Consider the following 17,434-nt stretch of genomic DNA (forward strand, 5'->3'; position numbering starts at 1 on the left):
GTAACAATCACTTTTACGTTAGTGAGGGAAAAGATTAGAATGAAACACTTAATTTGGGAACTTATCAATAACTGTATAATAGAGAAAACACGATAGCATTTGAAACATGTGTAAAAAATAAGGAGAATAAAATCGTAATATATAATTCCATATAAAAATTATACCCAATGCCAAATGTGTACGATCTATGTACTAAAACTTAAATATATATATATTGTTAACCAACCAGCGTACGCAAACTAACCAATGTTACTCGGATTTAGCCAATTTTAAAACATGCAAAATAACTTCGTCAACAGTTTGATTGTTTAAAAGAGACTTAACCGCTTCATCATCAATAACAACAGTAAATAACAGTTTGGCGTTCTCGCGCATCCTTCCGATGTAATCAAAATTTTCCTCCGATGCTGGTTTGTGACCACACCGTTTTATTACGGCATCGAGTAGTTTATCTACGGGTGTGTTTGGCCATCCAAAAGATTCCAACGTGTCTTCGTCAACGAGTAGGTTGAGTAGTTCTTTTATTGAGTCGGTCAACGTAAGTTCGTTCCATACCGTACTTTCAGTTATATTTTTGTCTGCAAACTTTGATGCATCCGACGCAGCAATCAACAATTGCTGTTGTAGTCGTTTTTTCTCCGCGCCCGCCATTATATCCTCCAAAACGTCTCGGTGTTTGGCACGCATGTGGCGCAATAAGCAATCTTGGCGAATGAACGCTCTTCCGCATTCATCACAACTGCATGGCTGTTCTTTTCTATGAGTTAGCATGTGCAGTTTCAAAGATGATTTTATGGAGAAACGTTTTTTACATAATTCGCATTCGAACGCTGAAAAATGACACGGGAGATTACACAATCCTCATTACAATAGACACAATCAAACAGTGCAAAATATAAAGTGAGATTCAGGGTGTGCTATTCATTTCTTGATTGAGTTGAGTACCAACCAAAGCAAGAAATCACAGCGGCCTACAGCAGATTTTGGGGATAAACAATGCCATAGATGTAAATATACTACAGATAACTCATCCCATGTTTTGAGTTTTGACTATGGCTATTTGTACCTGTGGAGTTTAATAATAATAATCTTTATTGTGCACAAGAAGTATATCACATTACACAATATAGGTGTAAGTTTTGGAATTTGGAATTTTTGTTTACATGGGAAATCGTATGTAACTTGAACTTCCAAAGGTCACTCAACAGCAACTCATTTTTGATCGCCTGTTACAAGGTAATGAAGTTACAGCTTATTTTATTTCAGTCATGTTACGAAAGATATTTGGGCACTTACTTATGGATGATAACTAAAAACTCAACATTTGACAAAGCCTGCTTTCCATCAGGCCTAAACATTTGCCATACTTCTGAACACAGCAATGTACATAAATATGTGTAACAACGTATGAAGAAATTTGTACAGATATAAGATTCTTGTAAACAACGACCATGCAGAAATTCCTATTCAATATCCCCACTGAACTAACTACTCCTCCCAAATCCAAAACGAGTAAAAAGAACGGACTATTTATGTGCACTGGGTGACCCAATAAGACTGTTCCTCGGCCATATCTCGGGAACCGTTCGTCGTATGTCTTAATTTGTAAAAAAATTGTTGGGTAATCTATATTTTGTTTCATGCTTATTGCCCAAGGAGTGCTCTTTTCAACAATACCAAATTTGTTAAAATCGGTCAAACCGTTAAGAAGTTAAACCAGGTTATTGCAAAAACAATTGAACCATCTTTGTTTTTGAAATAACTAAGTTTTTGTTTTTACGAAAATGATAGATAAACTCGTTCTCTAAAAATGTAAAAAAATTTTTTTAGTTTATTGTGCAAAATTTAAAGAAAATGCAATTTTAAAATTTACGACGGCAGTTACGCCCTCTGGTGGTCATTTTTAGAACTTGAAAATATTTTCCAGCGATTGTTCATGACCGATTTACCGAATAATTTTTTTACCCCTAAACCATATGACGAACGGTTCCCGAGATATGGCCGAGAAACAGTCTTATTGGGTCACCCGGTACAAAGGGAAATAAGTTAAAGCGAATTTATTTTAAGATTCAAATAGTAATTTTTTTGTAATAATAACCAACGGTGTATGAAGGCTGGCACAACTTTCATAAACCATTGATTCTATTATGAAAGTGTGGTAAACAGTAATAACAATAACTAATAAATAAGCAAGTTGGTATTGCAAAGAAATATCTCTTTAAATAAGAAAGCTGGCATTGCGCAGTTTGCGCACATCTGTTTTTTACACTATGCAATGTTCGCCTATACTAGAAACCTTTGTTTCAAATTTAAAAAAAATATTGCTATGCAAACAATGTCAATGGGCAAGGTTAGTAGAGAGAGTAGGTTGCCTCGTAACTTTAGAGAGACGCGTCATCGAGAATCTGGAAGTCCCATTTGATTGGTGTTTAAATTTTCGTGGACTTTGACAGTTATATTTGAAATGGATCGCAGACTCAGTTTTTTGCTTTTCCAAAAGGTAATCCCTGTATTACAAAAAGAATGGGTTATAAAGAAAGGGGAACCTGAACCCCGTATGCAATAGACTGGGCAGTCTGCATTCCCGGCGGAAGACTATGAAGATGAAATGTAAGCTGTTTTGAATAAAGTGCGTTTAATATTTCGCTAGCATGTTTCTTGCTATGCAATGCACATCCATGTAAAGTACCATTTCGATCCATATTGCATTTTTTGAACTTGCTCTGTTGTAATTAATTTTTATGATGTGGACAAAATGGGATTCTGGGTGACGTCATTCGCGTATTTTAATACTGAACGTTTATTGGCTGAAAGTTACGAGGCAACCTACCTTCTCTATTAACCTTTGTCAATGGGGACGTTTGGTTTGGTCCAGACGTTCTATTTGCTTATCCAAGTGGTTTGTTTTGTTTGGTTGCGTCGTAAAAGATTATTTTCTAGAATTGTGAAATGTAGGGCAATTTATTGCTTATTTTTTGCTTTATTAAATTATGTATGTGACAGTACTAATTTAATTCATGGGCACTTTGATTATAAAAAGTTGACGTAATTTAATCAGTAAAAAATGCGTTTTTTCGTAGAATCTGAGATAAGACATTTTCGCGTAATATTTTGATGCCTGCGTGACTACAGGAGCGTCAGGAAACGGACCTCTGACTGGTTGTCGGGTTGCTACATCCCGTTAATTGTATAAAGTTCTTTTCGAATTTTGGAAGTGGGGACACGTTATACCGAAGTTAGCGTAAGAAGGGGATCTTTCGCCAAATTCGAGGCCGAGTTGCTGTTCGTTGGAAGCCTAGAAGATACGCATGTTGTTCGTAAAGTAAAATTCATTACGTAATAATCAGGAAAGCAGCTGAGATCAAGTGAAAGTTTAGAGAAGATGTAGTAAAAGTTTGGATGTAGCAGTTTTTTCATTGAAATTGTTGTCTACTGTTTCCAGACAGCCTTCGTTTCATCTGTCGTGGTTGGCCAGCTAGTTGAATTCAATCGAATAAAATCACGTTCCTGTGACCTGATCAGAAGATAAGTTAAAGAAGAACAGGTTATATTGCGATAGGTTTGTTTGTGTAAAATCATGTAAATCGTGTGCTTATTCGAACCCTTTAACGATCCAGATAAATGTCTCATGCGTAATTATGATAAATTTTGTTGATCGGTACCCAAAATTTGTTTCAGGTGTCTTCAAAATTTGTGTGGGCGATCCTTTTGGAAATTAAGCAATTTGATCGGGGCCATTATTTGCTGTAGAATTTGGAATTTAAAGTCGACATTGAAATCATTTTTGTTGTGCCTGGATTCAAATGTGTCCCCAGAGATTACGTAAGTAAATCACTTTTGTTATTTCATACTTCTCCTACCTTTTCCTCCCGAATAGATTTAAAACCGACGCGCCTTTTTTGCTCACGTTTAATTATCATAAAGCGGTAAAGCCCCATTATACCGACTATTGTGGTACTTCTATTGAGTTTCTTATACCCTATAACTGTGCTATGATCTGTAGTCTATTTACATCTGTGACAATGATGTGTACCTAGTATACAAAATTAGGTTAATTTCTACCTACGTTTTACGCCCGAATGCAACAGCTTGTGACGTGCCAAATCTTCCTTTCGAAAGAAAGTTTTATCACATTCGTCACATTCCATTGGTTTGGCCCCTTCATGTACAAATTTGACGTGAGTCGTAAGACGCGTTCTGCGATTAAATGCTTTATTGCAGTACTGACAAGTGAAGGCATTTTCTCCAGTATGATGAAAAACGTGCGCACGTAACTGCGTTGCTTGGATGAACGCCTTTCCACAAAAGTGGCAGGTATGCGGTTTATCGCCCGTATGAGTACGAACATGTCTGTTTAAAGTTTCTTTAGCAGCAAATTTATTCGGACACTAAAATAAGAAGGACGATTAGTAACTTTGTCTCTGATGAAAAAAATATACCTTTGGACATTGGTAAGGTTTTTCTCCTGTATGCATCCTTCTGTGTTTTTTCAGTGCACCACCTGATGGGAAGCATTTCGGACACAAATCGCATCCGTAGGGTTTCTCACCTAAAAATTAAATTCACTTCATTAAAACAAGCAAGTTCAATGTAAAATTATACTTCTATACAATAGCCATGGAAAATTACAAAATTTTGAGAAGATTCTCAGAAAATTCTAAAATCACAATAGGATTTTTATACCTTTTATGCTTATATAATTAAAGAATGTTGCGAAAGACCCTTGTATTTAATTATTAAAAATTGCTATGTGATCAATCTACCCAAATCCATACGCCGCGCAGCATACGAGGTCAGGCTTTTAAATAACGAGACTGCTTATGAAAAAGTTATATTGTAAAAATTATACTATAATCGAATGCTCCCCTTCAATATAATCCCCTCCCCCGCTACGGTTTTGTCACTGCTCAAAGCAATGCTGGAAGTCTTCTTTTGTAAGAGCGTTTAGGAGCTCTGCCGATTTTCGTTTCACCTCTTCCATCGACTCGAACTGGGCGTGGAACTGGGTTCCTTTTAAGACAGACTTGATATTGGAAACAGGAAAAAATCACAGGGTGCTAAATCGAGCGAGTACAGTGCGTGTTCGAACACCGGAGTGCCTCTAATGGCTAAATAACGCTTCACAGACAGCGCATTATGGGCAGGTGCGTTGTCCTGGTGCAACATCCACGACTTGTTTTCCATAACTCTGACCGATTCCTACGAACTCGCTCTCGAAGTGTCACGAGTTTTCGTACTGAAATAGTTGCCTCTTTCAGTTAGCCAACGCTGCGTTTGTTTCCCCCACTCCCCTCTTAACGCCTTCTGCGAGCGCAGTCTCGTTATTCAATAGCCAGACCTTGTATGTCATTTGGATCGTTGTAACTGATAAATGCAACAACCATGAAACACAGCAATTAGATCCTTTTGCCAAATACCCAGGGCCGGACTAGTTTGTAAATTCCTACCGGGAAATACTTTTAAAAGGGCCCCCTATAAGGATTTTTTTTTCGGGAAATCGTGTAGGAGGCTACTGTTACCATGCAGTTAGCTGGCAAACGAAACGATACAGATGCACATAACTGATAAAATAAAAAAATTAATTATAAAGATTCTGTTTTCACGAGTTTTTAGTCTAAGTAGCCATGGGCTATGTTTTTCTTTTATCATAGTCCATGGCATTTATGTCTCTAAAACTTTTATTTGAAGTATTTTTGCGTAAAATAATTAGGAAACGTTTGCGCAAAAAAAAAGTAATTTCCCATGTTAAACGCCTATGTTCCACTTTTCGATTTACACCCTGTACATGTTTTATTACACAAGTTTCTATTAAAACTAATTGTACGGTTGGTACCTTTCTGATTTCAAAATTATTTAGAAAAATCAAATGGGGGCTAAGTGAACCCCCAGTCCTCCAAGAATTGAACTTTTGTATGTTGAGACGACGGTAATGCGCGATTAGATTGTGTTTAATTGCACTTTTGTGTCTTTTTGGTTTGTGAGATATTTGTTGGGGCTCAGTGAACGCTTAACCAAGAGTAGTGGAGCCCAATAGGGTATTTTGGAATTTACTGGAGCGCGTCAAATTAAAGTAAAGTGAGTTGACTACGTGTTGAAGTGTACATTTTAATAATCTGACCATTTAAGCGTGACGTGGGGGGGAGTGTGAAGGCCACAAACAAACAAAAAAACGTTACCTCTACGTCCTCGAGTGCGTTGGAATTTTTTTCTTTCAAAGGAAATTATTCAAGAATAACAAAGGTAATATAATCTGCCGATTTCCAAACGCCAAAGTGAAACAAAACATCAATAAAGTTCAGTGTGTTCAGCAGTTGAAGCATGTCAGTTGACTGATATCATAGGCGGTCGTGTAATAAATTAGGGTGCGTTTATGTTGGAGCCGCGATAAGTAATAAGAGCGTCGATACTAGCGCAGCGAATAAAAGTGTGTATGCGCACATCTGACTTTTACAATATACGATATGCTTGTCTTTACTACAAGAATCTTTGGTTAAAATGTCAAAAAAATATCTACATCAGAAAGATGGCATGGCGCAGTCTGCGCATATTATTCGTCAAGTTTTGAGTATACACAGAGGTGCTAAGCGTTCACTTAGCCGTTATTTAATTTTTCTAAATATCTCCGAAACAGATGGACAGAGATTGTGAGAGTGGAAGCACAATAGAAGTGCCTACTATGCAGTGCCGTTCCAGTGTGAAGGAGTTCAATTTTTATTTTTTGGGCAAGGTTTACATATATTAGTGTATTACCCTGCAAGGATTACTTATAGGTAAAGGTCCTACCTAACACTATTTTATCATGCCATAAAATTATTCGAAAGTTTACGTGTAACACAAAAGAAACATTGATCAATTCTTGTTTTGAAAAGTAGAGGAATGATTTAAATCTCACCGTAAATCCTTTTTCTTTAATACCTTTTCAAAATAATATCCGGATTAGTGAGTAATCCGTGTAACCAATGCCCAGATAATCGAGTTTCTATTGTAATAATAGCCATTTACTTATTAATAACAATATTAAGCATTGAATTAGGGCCCTCGGGAAATCTCCAGGTATCCCTCCTGTCCAGTCCGGCCCTGCAAATACCTACTAGTAATGTGCATTCCACATTAATGTAAATTAATCATTCACTGTCCACTGGTCAACTGCATTGTTTAGATCTGGGGGGGTTTGATAAACATTGAGCTTAATTTAGATAGTATTGGGGGAAGTTACGATTTTATTCTAGATTTAAGGTGGTTGTAATTGCTTTTGAATTTTGTCACGTGAGTTATTTGGAGTCTTGTGTAACTTAGGCAAGCCAAGTGTGTTATTTAAAAATTGTTTATGAAAATAAATGCAATGAAATTTCGTTTGTAAATTGGTTTTGTGGCCTTTTGAATTAATTTTTTAGTTTAATGGTAAAGTTCTATGTAACGTTTCAGTATTTTGTATTTTTGTGTGGATCATAATACGCGGCCAGGTAGTTCATATGGCAACATACAGAGTATCTATTTTTCAAGTGCCACTGTGAGGATCTCACTTATATTAAGAAATAGAAAGTCGGTTTAATAAGTTGCGAATTTCCGTACTGAACAATCAATCTGAAAAGAAATTTAAAATATCTTGATAGTTTTGAAAATATCGCAAAAAAAACGAAATTTTCTGATTTTTGTTTTTAATTTTTTCATGGTAAACTAATCGTACTAATAATCTCTAACCGGGCACTTTTTATAAAGGATTTGAAGTTGGCATCCTGTTTATAATAATTTGCAAGATGACGGAGACACACGTGGAACTTTATTTTTTCTTATGGATGCCATTACTTACGGGGATACTTACATGGAAGAACAGGGTTGCAATAACAGTGAATGTAGTCCCATTTCCGTATTCCGTTTATTTACATTTTTATATTTATTTGGTTTTGCTATTACGTGGAAATAAACGTCATTATTATTATTTTGGATTTTGACATTTCGAGATTACGTCTTTTTTTTCTTTACTATCTAAATCTCGATTGAAATGCACATAATCACAAACCTGTATGAGTTCTTGTATGGACAATCAGCATAGCAGAACCTCTAAATTCTTTACCACAAAATTCGCAGGCAAGCAATTTCTTCTTTTTGGGTTCACCGGCATGCGCTCTTAAATGATCCCTCAAATTATCTTTCCGCGAGAAACTTTTTTGACACACCTAAAATAGAGCTCCATTAACGTAAATTCAAACAGGGTTGGCTACTGAATCTAAATCTGTAATTAAAAAAACCTCGAAAAAAACCAAACAACAATGAATTTTGTCAGATAAAAACAAAAATGTGACTTTCTTATATGGGACACCCTATATATTTTTACACCATATGAGAGGTTAATTAAATTCTCTACAAAAGTTCTCATAGTCAAAATAACCAAGATTTTTTCACTATATTCATTTCGATCTAGACATCCATGAAAATGATAAAATAACATTGTTTCTTGTAGAATCTGGCTTCTAACTTTGAAGTATTTTGGCTATGATGCATTAAGAACTTTTGTAGAGAATTTAATAAACAAAGGGCAACAATATACACGGTGTTCCATATAAAAATCACATTTTTACAATTATCTAAAAAGTGCGATGTTTTGTTTTTTTAATTACAGATTTGGATTCAGTAGAAAAAAATAATCATTTCCATAATTTAACGGTCTCCACAACTCAGAAAGTTAGCAATAGTGTCGAATTAATTGAAAACAGACTGTATATACCTGACATTCAAAGTTATTTCGTGGTGTTCCACCGCACCCCGTTTGTCCAATGTGACGATCCAAGTGATACTTGCGTGTAAATTCACGATTACATTGTTGGCAGGAAAATAATTTATTCAGCGGATGAATTTGTATGTGTTCTATTAACAACGCTCGTTCGGAGAATACTTTATCACATTCTGGACAAGGCCATAGATCTCCAGAGGTGTGTTCAAAGCAACGATGACGATCCAAGCTGTGGTGCGAAGTAAACAGTTTATCGCACATATCACATGTGATATCGCCAGTCTAAAAAAAAAGAATAAGATACTTTGTATGGGATTAATTTACAAACAGTACAGTATGCGCAGAGTCTATAGGTTCACCGCAACATAAACATAGTTGAAATGCCAGCGGATCATCTTGTTCCTCTTCAACGGCATGACAAACTATTATGTGTCGTTTTAAACTCTAAAATAATTAATGAAATCAACTTGCTGAGAACCGATAACTTACCGCGGCGGTTTTAAACGTTCGATCGCAAAGTGTGCAAATGTTAACCGTATCAACTTTTTTATCTGTATATGTATCAACAACTTGGGTCGAAAGATCCACTTCACACGTTTCGTTCTCCATGAGAGTTTCATCTTCTTCTTCAACGTCTGTCATCTCTTCACCTTTCGGCAAATCCCTAGAAGCAATGGAAGAGTGCTCTTGTAAAGAGTTATCATCCAAATACTCTTCTTCCAAAAACTCATCATCTTCATCGATCATCTGACTTTCATCTAAATCATCATCTTGTACTACCCTGTAGAGTTGATGTAATTATAGTTATGAGATACGCGTTGTTGATAAACTTAACTGTTCTGTATGTTCCACACATTCGATAGTATTTATTTCTAAATTTCCATCCGAATTACCCACCAACTGGAAACTGTGAGACAAGATGTTAACGTGGTCGTTTATAGTCATGTTCTTCAAAATAGTAGTCTTCACATCGTCCACGTCAGAATCCTCTTCCTCGCTTGGATTCATGTTTTCTCTAATGCAGAAGGTTGTAAATGTTAACCTGAAATATTTGTTCATTACATTTTAATTGAATTACAAATGGAGCCACTAGTTAATTAATCTTTTTCCCAAGAAAGCCTTACCATATCAATCTTATGATTTAATTGCTCCGAGGTTCATACCTTACATTTTTGTAAATGGACCTATCTACTTTGACTTAAATGCACGTGAAATATTTTCCTTTCCCTCATGAGTGATGAGGCCCAATTCAATACTGGCAGATCCTTAAATTAAGGACATTGGGGCATTACATATGAAGAATTCAAATTTGAGACATGGTATGGCAGATCCCCACATAGGGCAAGCTTCATGGTAAAAAGAAGTAGTTCCCTTGGTTGTTCCAAATGATTTTTCTTTTGAGGTCTTTCAAGTGACAAACTGAGAATTTGTTTTTTTTAATATGTTTTTATGTAACCAGTGACAAATTTTCAATGAAATTACATTGAGTGTTTGAAAAAGAACTTTACAACAGTCCCGAATTGTAATGGCATTCAACACTTTCATAATGACCACTTTCGAGGTCAATGATGCCCCAATTACATGACCCCCACGGGAGCAAGAATTTACGTTGCTACTGAGCAGGTTACACCTGCACTGCTACATTGAGTTTGGAAAGAAATTGTGTACGATTCCAAGTGGTGGAGCATCCTTCAATGTCCTTTTTGAATTGTGAATTGTAGTCATATATTAAAATTTAACATACCACTTTTTAGCGCTTTTTTGCAAATTTATTTATAAAAAGGTAACTTTTAATCTCACTTTGGCCGTCTGGCTGGCAGTAAATACAGGCCCATAGAAAGACGATGAGTGTTAGTACATGTAGCTACGGGGGCCGTGTTATTAACAACTTTAGAGACCGGGCTACATGATGTGGAGTCGGCGACATCTGGGCGCCATCCCCGAGCGTGTTGTAAACTGTGTAACATGGAGATTTTTCAGTTTTTTCCTATCTTCGTCTACAGTTTTGATCCAATTGTTTCAAATTGGTGTCTTCGGAAAGATCTTTTAAACCCGCACAATTCCTGCGTGACGGAATTTTGTTTTTTTCCTAGGTGCGAAATAATTGCAAGGCGCGTGTCTTCGAGGGGTAGTCGACTTTGGGCGCCCAAAAGTTTCTTGGAATCGCAGTCTCTCTTTCTTGTGTCGCCAAAGAAGCTCAAGCTATAAGAAGTGGCCCAAAAATTAAGTACCTACCTACTATTATACCTTGGGTTGATAAGGTGTGCCAGACGGCCTTCAAATTTTGCTGTCTTAAGAGGGGCCAGCAAAGGGTCAACTATGGGGTATCGTTGTACTCCAAATTCGACGTACATTCCGAAAATGTAGAAAAAATAGGGGGTCCCTATTTAAAATAACAAAGTTGATGGCTACTTCCGGTATTTATTTCCGGAAGTGGCGCCATCTTGAAAATACTTTAGTTCAATTCATCATGTGCCAAAACCCTTAAAGAACTTATCAGTTTGTTTTCATTTTCAAAGGTTTTCCATATCTTTCTAACTGACGCTCGTCAAAAATGACCCTGTATAACCGGGTAACTCGGAGAATAGCTGGGCACACCAGTTTTGTGGGCCCGGTAAAACAACTATTTTTAATTTTTAAACCTTTTTACTATCCTAGAAACCTTTACTCAATTTAATTTTAGCACACTCCTTCATTTAAAAATAAAACTGAAAAGTATTAAAAAAATACAGTGAACATTAATATACAGGGTGACAGTGTCCACATAGTTTAAAGAGGAATATAAAAATTTTATAAATTCAAAAAGTGCACACTCAAAAACCTAGGCTCCAATTTTTGAATTTTTCATCTTCGACATGACATATTTTGCAGCCTCTGTTACACCTTGTAAATATTAAGAAGCGTACCTTGCAATTTTCTTGTAACAAAGGTAACTTTCTATTCTATTCTATTCTCAGGGGAGCCCGACCGGGCAGCACTTAGGCACATCAGAGGCCCATTGTGCCTACCCCCTTTCTTCGCAACTGAGTTCAGAGCCCGTTCCTCTCAATGAAGGATAGGATCCTGTTTAGCCTAAGTAACTACTACTAACTAAGGTAACTTTACTTTTCGCTATGGATTGTGTACCTAAATGGTGCAATTAAGAAAATACGATTTCGAGTCTGCTATATGTGACCATATTTACCTACCTAATATACCAACATTCGTTTCTTTGTTATTCGAAGAAATAAAGAGACGGTTAGACAAATCTTTTAGTGTAAACAAAGAACTAAGGGCGCTACCTATAACCTATATAATATAGAATTGCCTGATCCCTATACTCGTAATGTTGCTCACGTTAAGTCATATCCCCACCCTAATATGGCGTCACCAACGAACAAGTAGTAAACGTTTTTGCATTAGTGTCATAACTGTGTGTATAATAGTTTGTTATATTTTAACTAAAATACCTGGACACTGAGGTACAGTATTGGACTGTAATAACAATTTGGGGTAGTATTCACATTTTACTTTAAATCATACAGGATCATAGAACGTTTTGCAAACGTCAATTGTCAGTGGGATCTAACATGTTGGACGAGTCAGCTGTGCTATATACAGAAGCTATAGGTCCGCAAGTGACGTCACTACACGCGGCGAAAAAATTCCGTTATCAGGCAATCCTATATTATATAGGATCCTTGACAAAGAACCACAATTGTCATTTGTTTTGAAGTTATTAGCACCGGCTAAACGTGGGATGCGAAAAAATCCGACTTCGACGAAACTTGATGTCTGAATATCTTTGAACATGAAGATAACAAAATTGAAATTAGTTTTTGAAAAAGTTTCAAAATCCACTCGTAGATGTTGCCGCGTAACACAACTGTAAATGATGAGTAACGTGGAAATGTAGACCATAGCACCTATCAATTAGCGAAAACCGAAGTCTCTAGGTGGTCCCAGGAGCCGAGATCTCGATGGAACAGACAGACGACCGAAAATCGACCACATATAAGCGTTACCTCAAATTCGTTGTTATACTAAACATGCAAATTACTGAACTTTTGGGGGCATTGCTCTCAAACAAAACATTTTGGACCAATCAAGAAATGCTTATTTTGTCCCATCTATCACCCAATTTTTTTTACATAGTTAATTGTTACACTCTGTAAATTGTTTTATAGACATATGGAAATTGGAATAATGAAATACTTTCGAAATGTTTAATTCAGGTCACTGGAAGAGCGGAATTCAATTTCAAGCTCTTCCCGAAACAGTTGAAAACAATTTAATAACTACATACAAGCAAAGAGTACATGGGTACTCTTTGATAGTAAGGCACCATAATGTTAGAGGTCGTGTTCGAGATTATGTTTTACTAATAAATTATTTTTCTCAAATAATTTGAATAGGTACCTGACAACTGCCTCTCACTGAAACCTCAGGCTGTCATACTATGCTACAAAAAAAATTAGCACAAAATAAAGAAGGTGAAGGAGCCGCCCATCCTTCATCTTCAAAGCCTAGCAGCAGCAGTCCCAATAAAGGTCGCTACCTCTAAAGACAGTGGCTCCCAAACGTCCACCTAGGGAGGTAAAGAAAATGTCTTCACAATAGGCAAGAAATTCGGCTTCGTAAGTTGAACTTATAGCACTAACAAAGAAAAATATTGTGTAATGAAAATCCCTTTCAAATTAGTCATTTGATTCCTCATCCCATTTAAAAATTTGAGGGAGTTTGGAACCTATGGCTACCACGCGTTTTTTTAATGGACAGTACGTTATTTTAATACTGACCTATGTTTCATTATCTATGTCTACAATTTAAAAGATTAATCTGGTAATTCAACCTCCCTCCTACTGAAGGGTACTCCACATCCTCCAATCAACCAGAAGCATGACCAAGCAATATAAAAAATTGCCAAAAATAAATAAAACCCTATTTCAACGATCGCCGTTATATCTTGGACCAAAATTGTATAATGTTTTACCGAGTAATTTTAAAAATGTAAGATTAACAAAAAATCTATTCAAAAATATTCAAAAGTGGATGATGACTCAAACGACACTTCTGGACAGTATATTAATAATTCTTGCATAACTAAGTCACGTTTGCTGAAAATAGAACAAAAATGATTAAAAAAAAAAAAAAAAAAAAAAAAAACTAAAGCTACACTTTAACTCAGGGCTGTATGCTTAGTGCATAGAGAATCCCTTTCCCTATTAAATTTCTTTTTGATGTTAAAAAAAAAAAAAAAAAAAAAAAAAAAAATTCACTTTCTTTCTTCTCTTTTCTACTCTTGTTTTTTCCTGTAGATATCTTAAAAAGAAGATTTTTGTTTTTTTTTTTTGTTTTTTTTTGTTTTACTCTCATGTAGTGAATGCTCATGTACTTATATCATTTTGTATGGGAATAAAGTCAATTATTATTATTATTATTATTATTATCAGGACATACTCCGTTATTTTTCTTTTTTATACACTGCGTCCAAGATAAGGATGTGTAACATGGGGATCATTCAAACCACAGAAGATACGACGAAGGTCAAATTACAGAAGAGATGCGCAATTAAAGAGTTATTATCATGCTTTAAAGAAAACCAGAAAATTCCGATTACTTATTCCGATGATACACCAGAAAAACTAAAATTTGCAGATTTCGTTTTTATTTTTTTCTGATGTTATCTGAACGAATACAGACAAATAACACTTTCTCATTGCCACTGTTTGAACTCTACAAGATACTGTTAAGGGATTTTCAATACAACGTTTCGTTTCGGAGAAATCACCATCAACTTTATTTTTTTACATGGCTCGAAAAAAAAAATAGACATTGTATTGAGTAACAGTGTTTATTACGAATACGACATTGCACACACAAAAAAACCAAAGTTGGAAACTGTTGGTTTCAACAGGATGGTGCACCTGCGCACAATGCCCTAATCGTGTGACAATACGTGTTGGGGCATGTTTCCATTTTTCAGATAGGTATTTCCAAACAATTAGGATGTTGTGCGCTGGTGCCCCATCCTGCTGAAACCAACTGTTGCCAACTTGTGTTATTGTTGTGCCGTACATCGTTGTATTAATACAAAAAAATACGACTCAACGCAGTATGTATTTTTTTTACTGGAAAATCTCTGCAGAGTTCAAAAACTGGTATTGAGAAAGTGTGTATTTTATGTGCCTCTGTGTGTCCCCAGATGGTTTAGATTCACAATTGGGCCAGATCGGAATCATATATCTGTCAATCATGAGGGTACGAAATCGAGGGGGAAAATCTAATTACTATTTCAAAAAATTCATTGTTGTTGTCAGGTAAACTCCTGACTTGTTCCGACTACTTTTAATGGTCATTGCGATTACCTTTGTTCATAGTATAACATATAGAAAATGCCCTCTGGCGCCTTTATTTTGAACCCAGGCAAAAAGTGTATAAGACTTTTTTGTAGACCTGATCAAGACCATAGAGTAAATAATTACTCTACGTCAAGACACATACCTATTCTTTGTAATTAACATTTTCCACTCTGATGCTTACTTTTCGAGAAAAATGGAAATTTTGAAAAATAAAATAGTTTAAACTTTTCAAATCAAAAATTCTCAAAAACAAAGAAAGCCACAAAAAAACTATAATGAACCTTTCTGTACAGTTTTTTAAGCCACATTGGCTACATACAGCCGTTATTTACTGAGATAGAAGGTGATATTTATTAAGTAGACGGGGATTCACGTGTATTGGTTTTTCCTGTCTCCTTTAAATGACAATATCTCTTCTGAAGGACGCCTAACTTTATGCAACCAAAATAACTTCGTAAAACATCCTTACAGATCTTAGCTGACATTAATTAAATAGAATATTGTTGCCTTGGTTTCCATACTTTAATTTTCGTTCGTGTCCTATGTCTACTTCTTAATAAATAGCACTTGATGTATACTATATTCCATACATATGGAATATCTCGTGGAATATGGAAATTGTGGAATAGAATAAATCAGTATTTCCTAAACTATACCTACTATGGGTTGCGAGCGAATATTGAATGGGCCATAATGGGCGATTCGCCACTGTATAAGACATTTCGAGTTTTAAATAATGTTTTCTAGTAAAAGAAAAGTGAAGAAATTTGCAGATACTTATAGGTTTATTACAAAACCTTGAAACTACGAAAATACTCAAAAGTCTTTTCTAAACAGTCACTGCGCAAGTATTTGGCATGCTCTAAACAAACAAGCCCTTTCTGACGTGGAAACTGTAATCTTTTCGGACCCACCTCTGACGTTTCTCAGAGGTACTTTTCTCCACTTTAATTCAGGATACACGGCTAACAACTGTCTTACACAACGTAATACTGCATAGCATTGTCATATGTAACATTTACGAAATGTACATGGACAAACACCAGTTCCTGAGCCGAAATAACCTACTGATTATAGAAAACTACTTACTGCGGCCTGACAGTCTACGCGCAACCTTTCGAGGGTGAGGTTATTACATAAAAAGCGAATAGGTGGGTCCCACTCAACTTTAGGAACCACTGGAATAACTATTATGAAATCAATCATTTTTGGATTTTTGGAAAACATCTATTTTGTCAAGTTAGGGGGGTGCTGCATTTTTGTTGGGACACAGCGCATTTTAAACACTCCCCTACACGACTACACACAGGGCCCGTGATTATGTTGGAGAACACAAGTCTGTAGTTACATTTGTTACTGTAGTTACTGCTGGAGTTCGTTTGAATGCCAGGACCAGTGAAGCGTTCAGAACCATCGGTAACTGACATCAAACCTTTCTTGCGATAATAGTGACTGATCAACACTTGAGAATTGAGGCGAAATCTCTTCTGAACAAGAGGCTCAAGTTTAATAGCTGTGATCTCGTCCCATTTTAACTTCGACACATAAGTACAGAAATGTTGCCACCGGAGCAATATAAGCATACTTCAAGATTCTATATTTCAAGTATGAAAATTGTAGGAACCTGTTCTCAGATACATTTTGGCTAGCTGAATACAATAAATCTCGTAATGTTTAAGATAGATATTTACCCAATCGTGAATCCAACCCATCCCTTTATTAAATTATTAAGCTACATGTACCTAAGACCAAGAGAATGGATAAGGAATTATCCATTATTTCTTAATTGTCACCTGGAACTGTTCATCCTCATTCACGTGTATTGCTTTTATTGTCAAATCGATTTGTTAAAACTTAACCTAAAAATGAAAATAGAGAGGTATTTATAGGACCAAAACTCGTGGCAATTGCGTAAATAATACAAAACATCCCGAACCCAAAGTGAATAAGATTGCACAAAAAATGTTAAACGCTGATTTCGTTTCGTCTTTGAATCGGTACAATGAAATGGTAGTGGTGGAATACCAGTTGCTTATCGCCGAATACGAATTGGCTTCGATTGTACCGTAATTTGGAATATATTTTAAAGGTCAAATAAAAAAATATAATATCTAAGAATTGGGAAAATCGATTACCTTCTACATTATATCATTATAATACATTCATAGCGTACAAATTGGGTAATAATATAAAATCTGTTACTTACGCCCCTAAAATGTTCTCAACCGTTTCATCACGCGTATGCACAAAATGGTGGATGGACTAGTTTCAGGCGCAATTAAAACCGTCGACGCACGCGCAACTTTCGTCACGTGATTGTAACCTCGCAACAAAAATGAAAACAGCAATTTAAACATCGAAA

At 35.9% G+C, this 17,434-nt stretch overlaps 1 protein-coding gene across 1 annotated transcript; it reads right to left on the reverse strand.

Moving 5' to 3' along the window:
- Positions 1–127: 127 nt before the first annotated feature.
- On the reverse strand, positions 128–17,408 carry LOC116180266 (oocyte zinc finger protein XlCOF6). The gene is made up of 9 exons (XM_031500167.1): positions 17,279–17,408; positions 9,567–9,773; positions 9,221–9,512; positions 9,065–9,175; positions 8,726–9,013; positions 8,021–8,177; positions 4,440–4,549; positions 4,067–4,388; positions 128–830 (listed from the first exon to the last, which is right to left on the reverse strand). The coding sequence occupies exons 2-9, from the start codon at positions 9,737–9,739 to the stop codon at positions 250–252; spliced, it is 2,034 nt and encodes a 677-aa protein (XP_031356027.1). The 5' UTR covers positions 9,740–9,773; positions 17,279–17,408; the 3' UTR covers positions 128–249.
- Positions 17,409–17,434: the final 26 nt, after the last annotated feature.

This window comes from Photinus pyralis, unplaced genomic scaffold (assembly GCF_008802855.1).
Source record: "Photinus pyralis isolate 1611_PpyrPB1 unplaced genomic scaffold, Ppyr1.3 Ppyr1.4_LG9, whole genome shotgun sequence".
NCBI classification, from domain to species: Eukaryota; Metazoa; Arthropoda; class Insecta; order Coleoptera; family Lampyridae; genus Photinus; species Photinus pyralis.

What these genes read in the sequence shown, in the direction of transcription:
- LOC116180266 (XM_031500167.1), bottom strand. Translation starts at nt 9,739, where the DNA reads ATGAATCCAAGCGAGGAAGAGGATTCTGACGTGGACGATGTGAAGACT. An exon ending in CTATAGACTCTGCGCATACT is followed by an intron (nt 9,014 to 9,064) that starts GTACTGTTTGTA and finishes CTTTTTTTTTAG; the next exon opens with ACTGGCGATATCACATGTGA. An exon ending in GTTGCATTCGGGCGTAAAAC is followed by an intron (nt 831 to 4,066) that starts GTAGGTAGAAAT and finishes GTCATTTTTCAG; the next exon opens with CGTTCGAATGCGAATTATGT.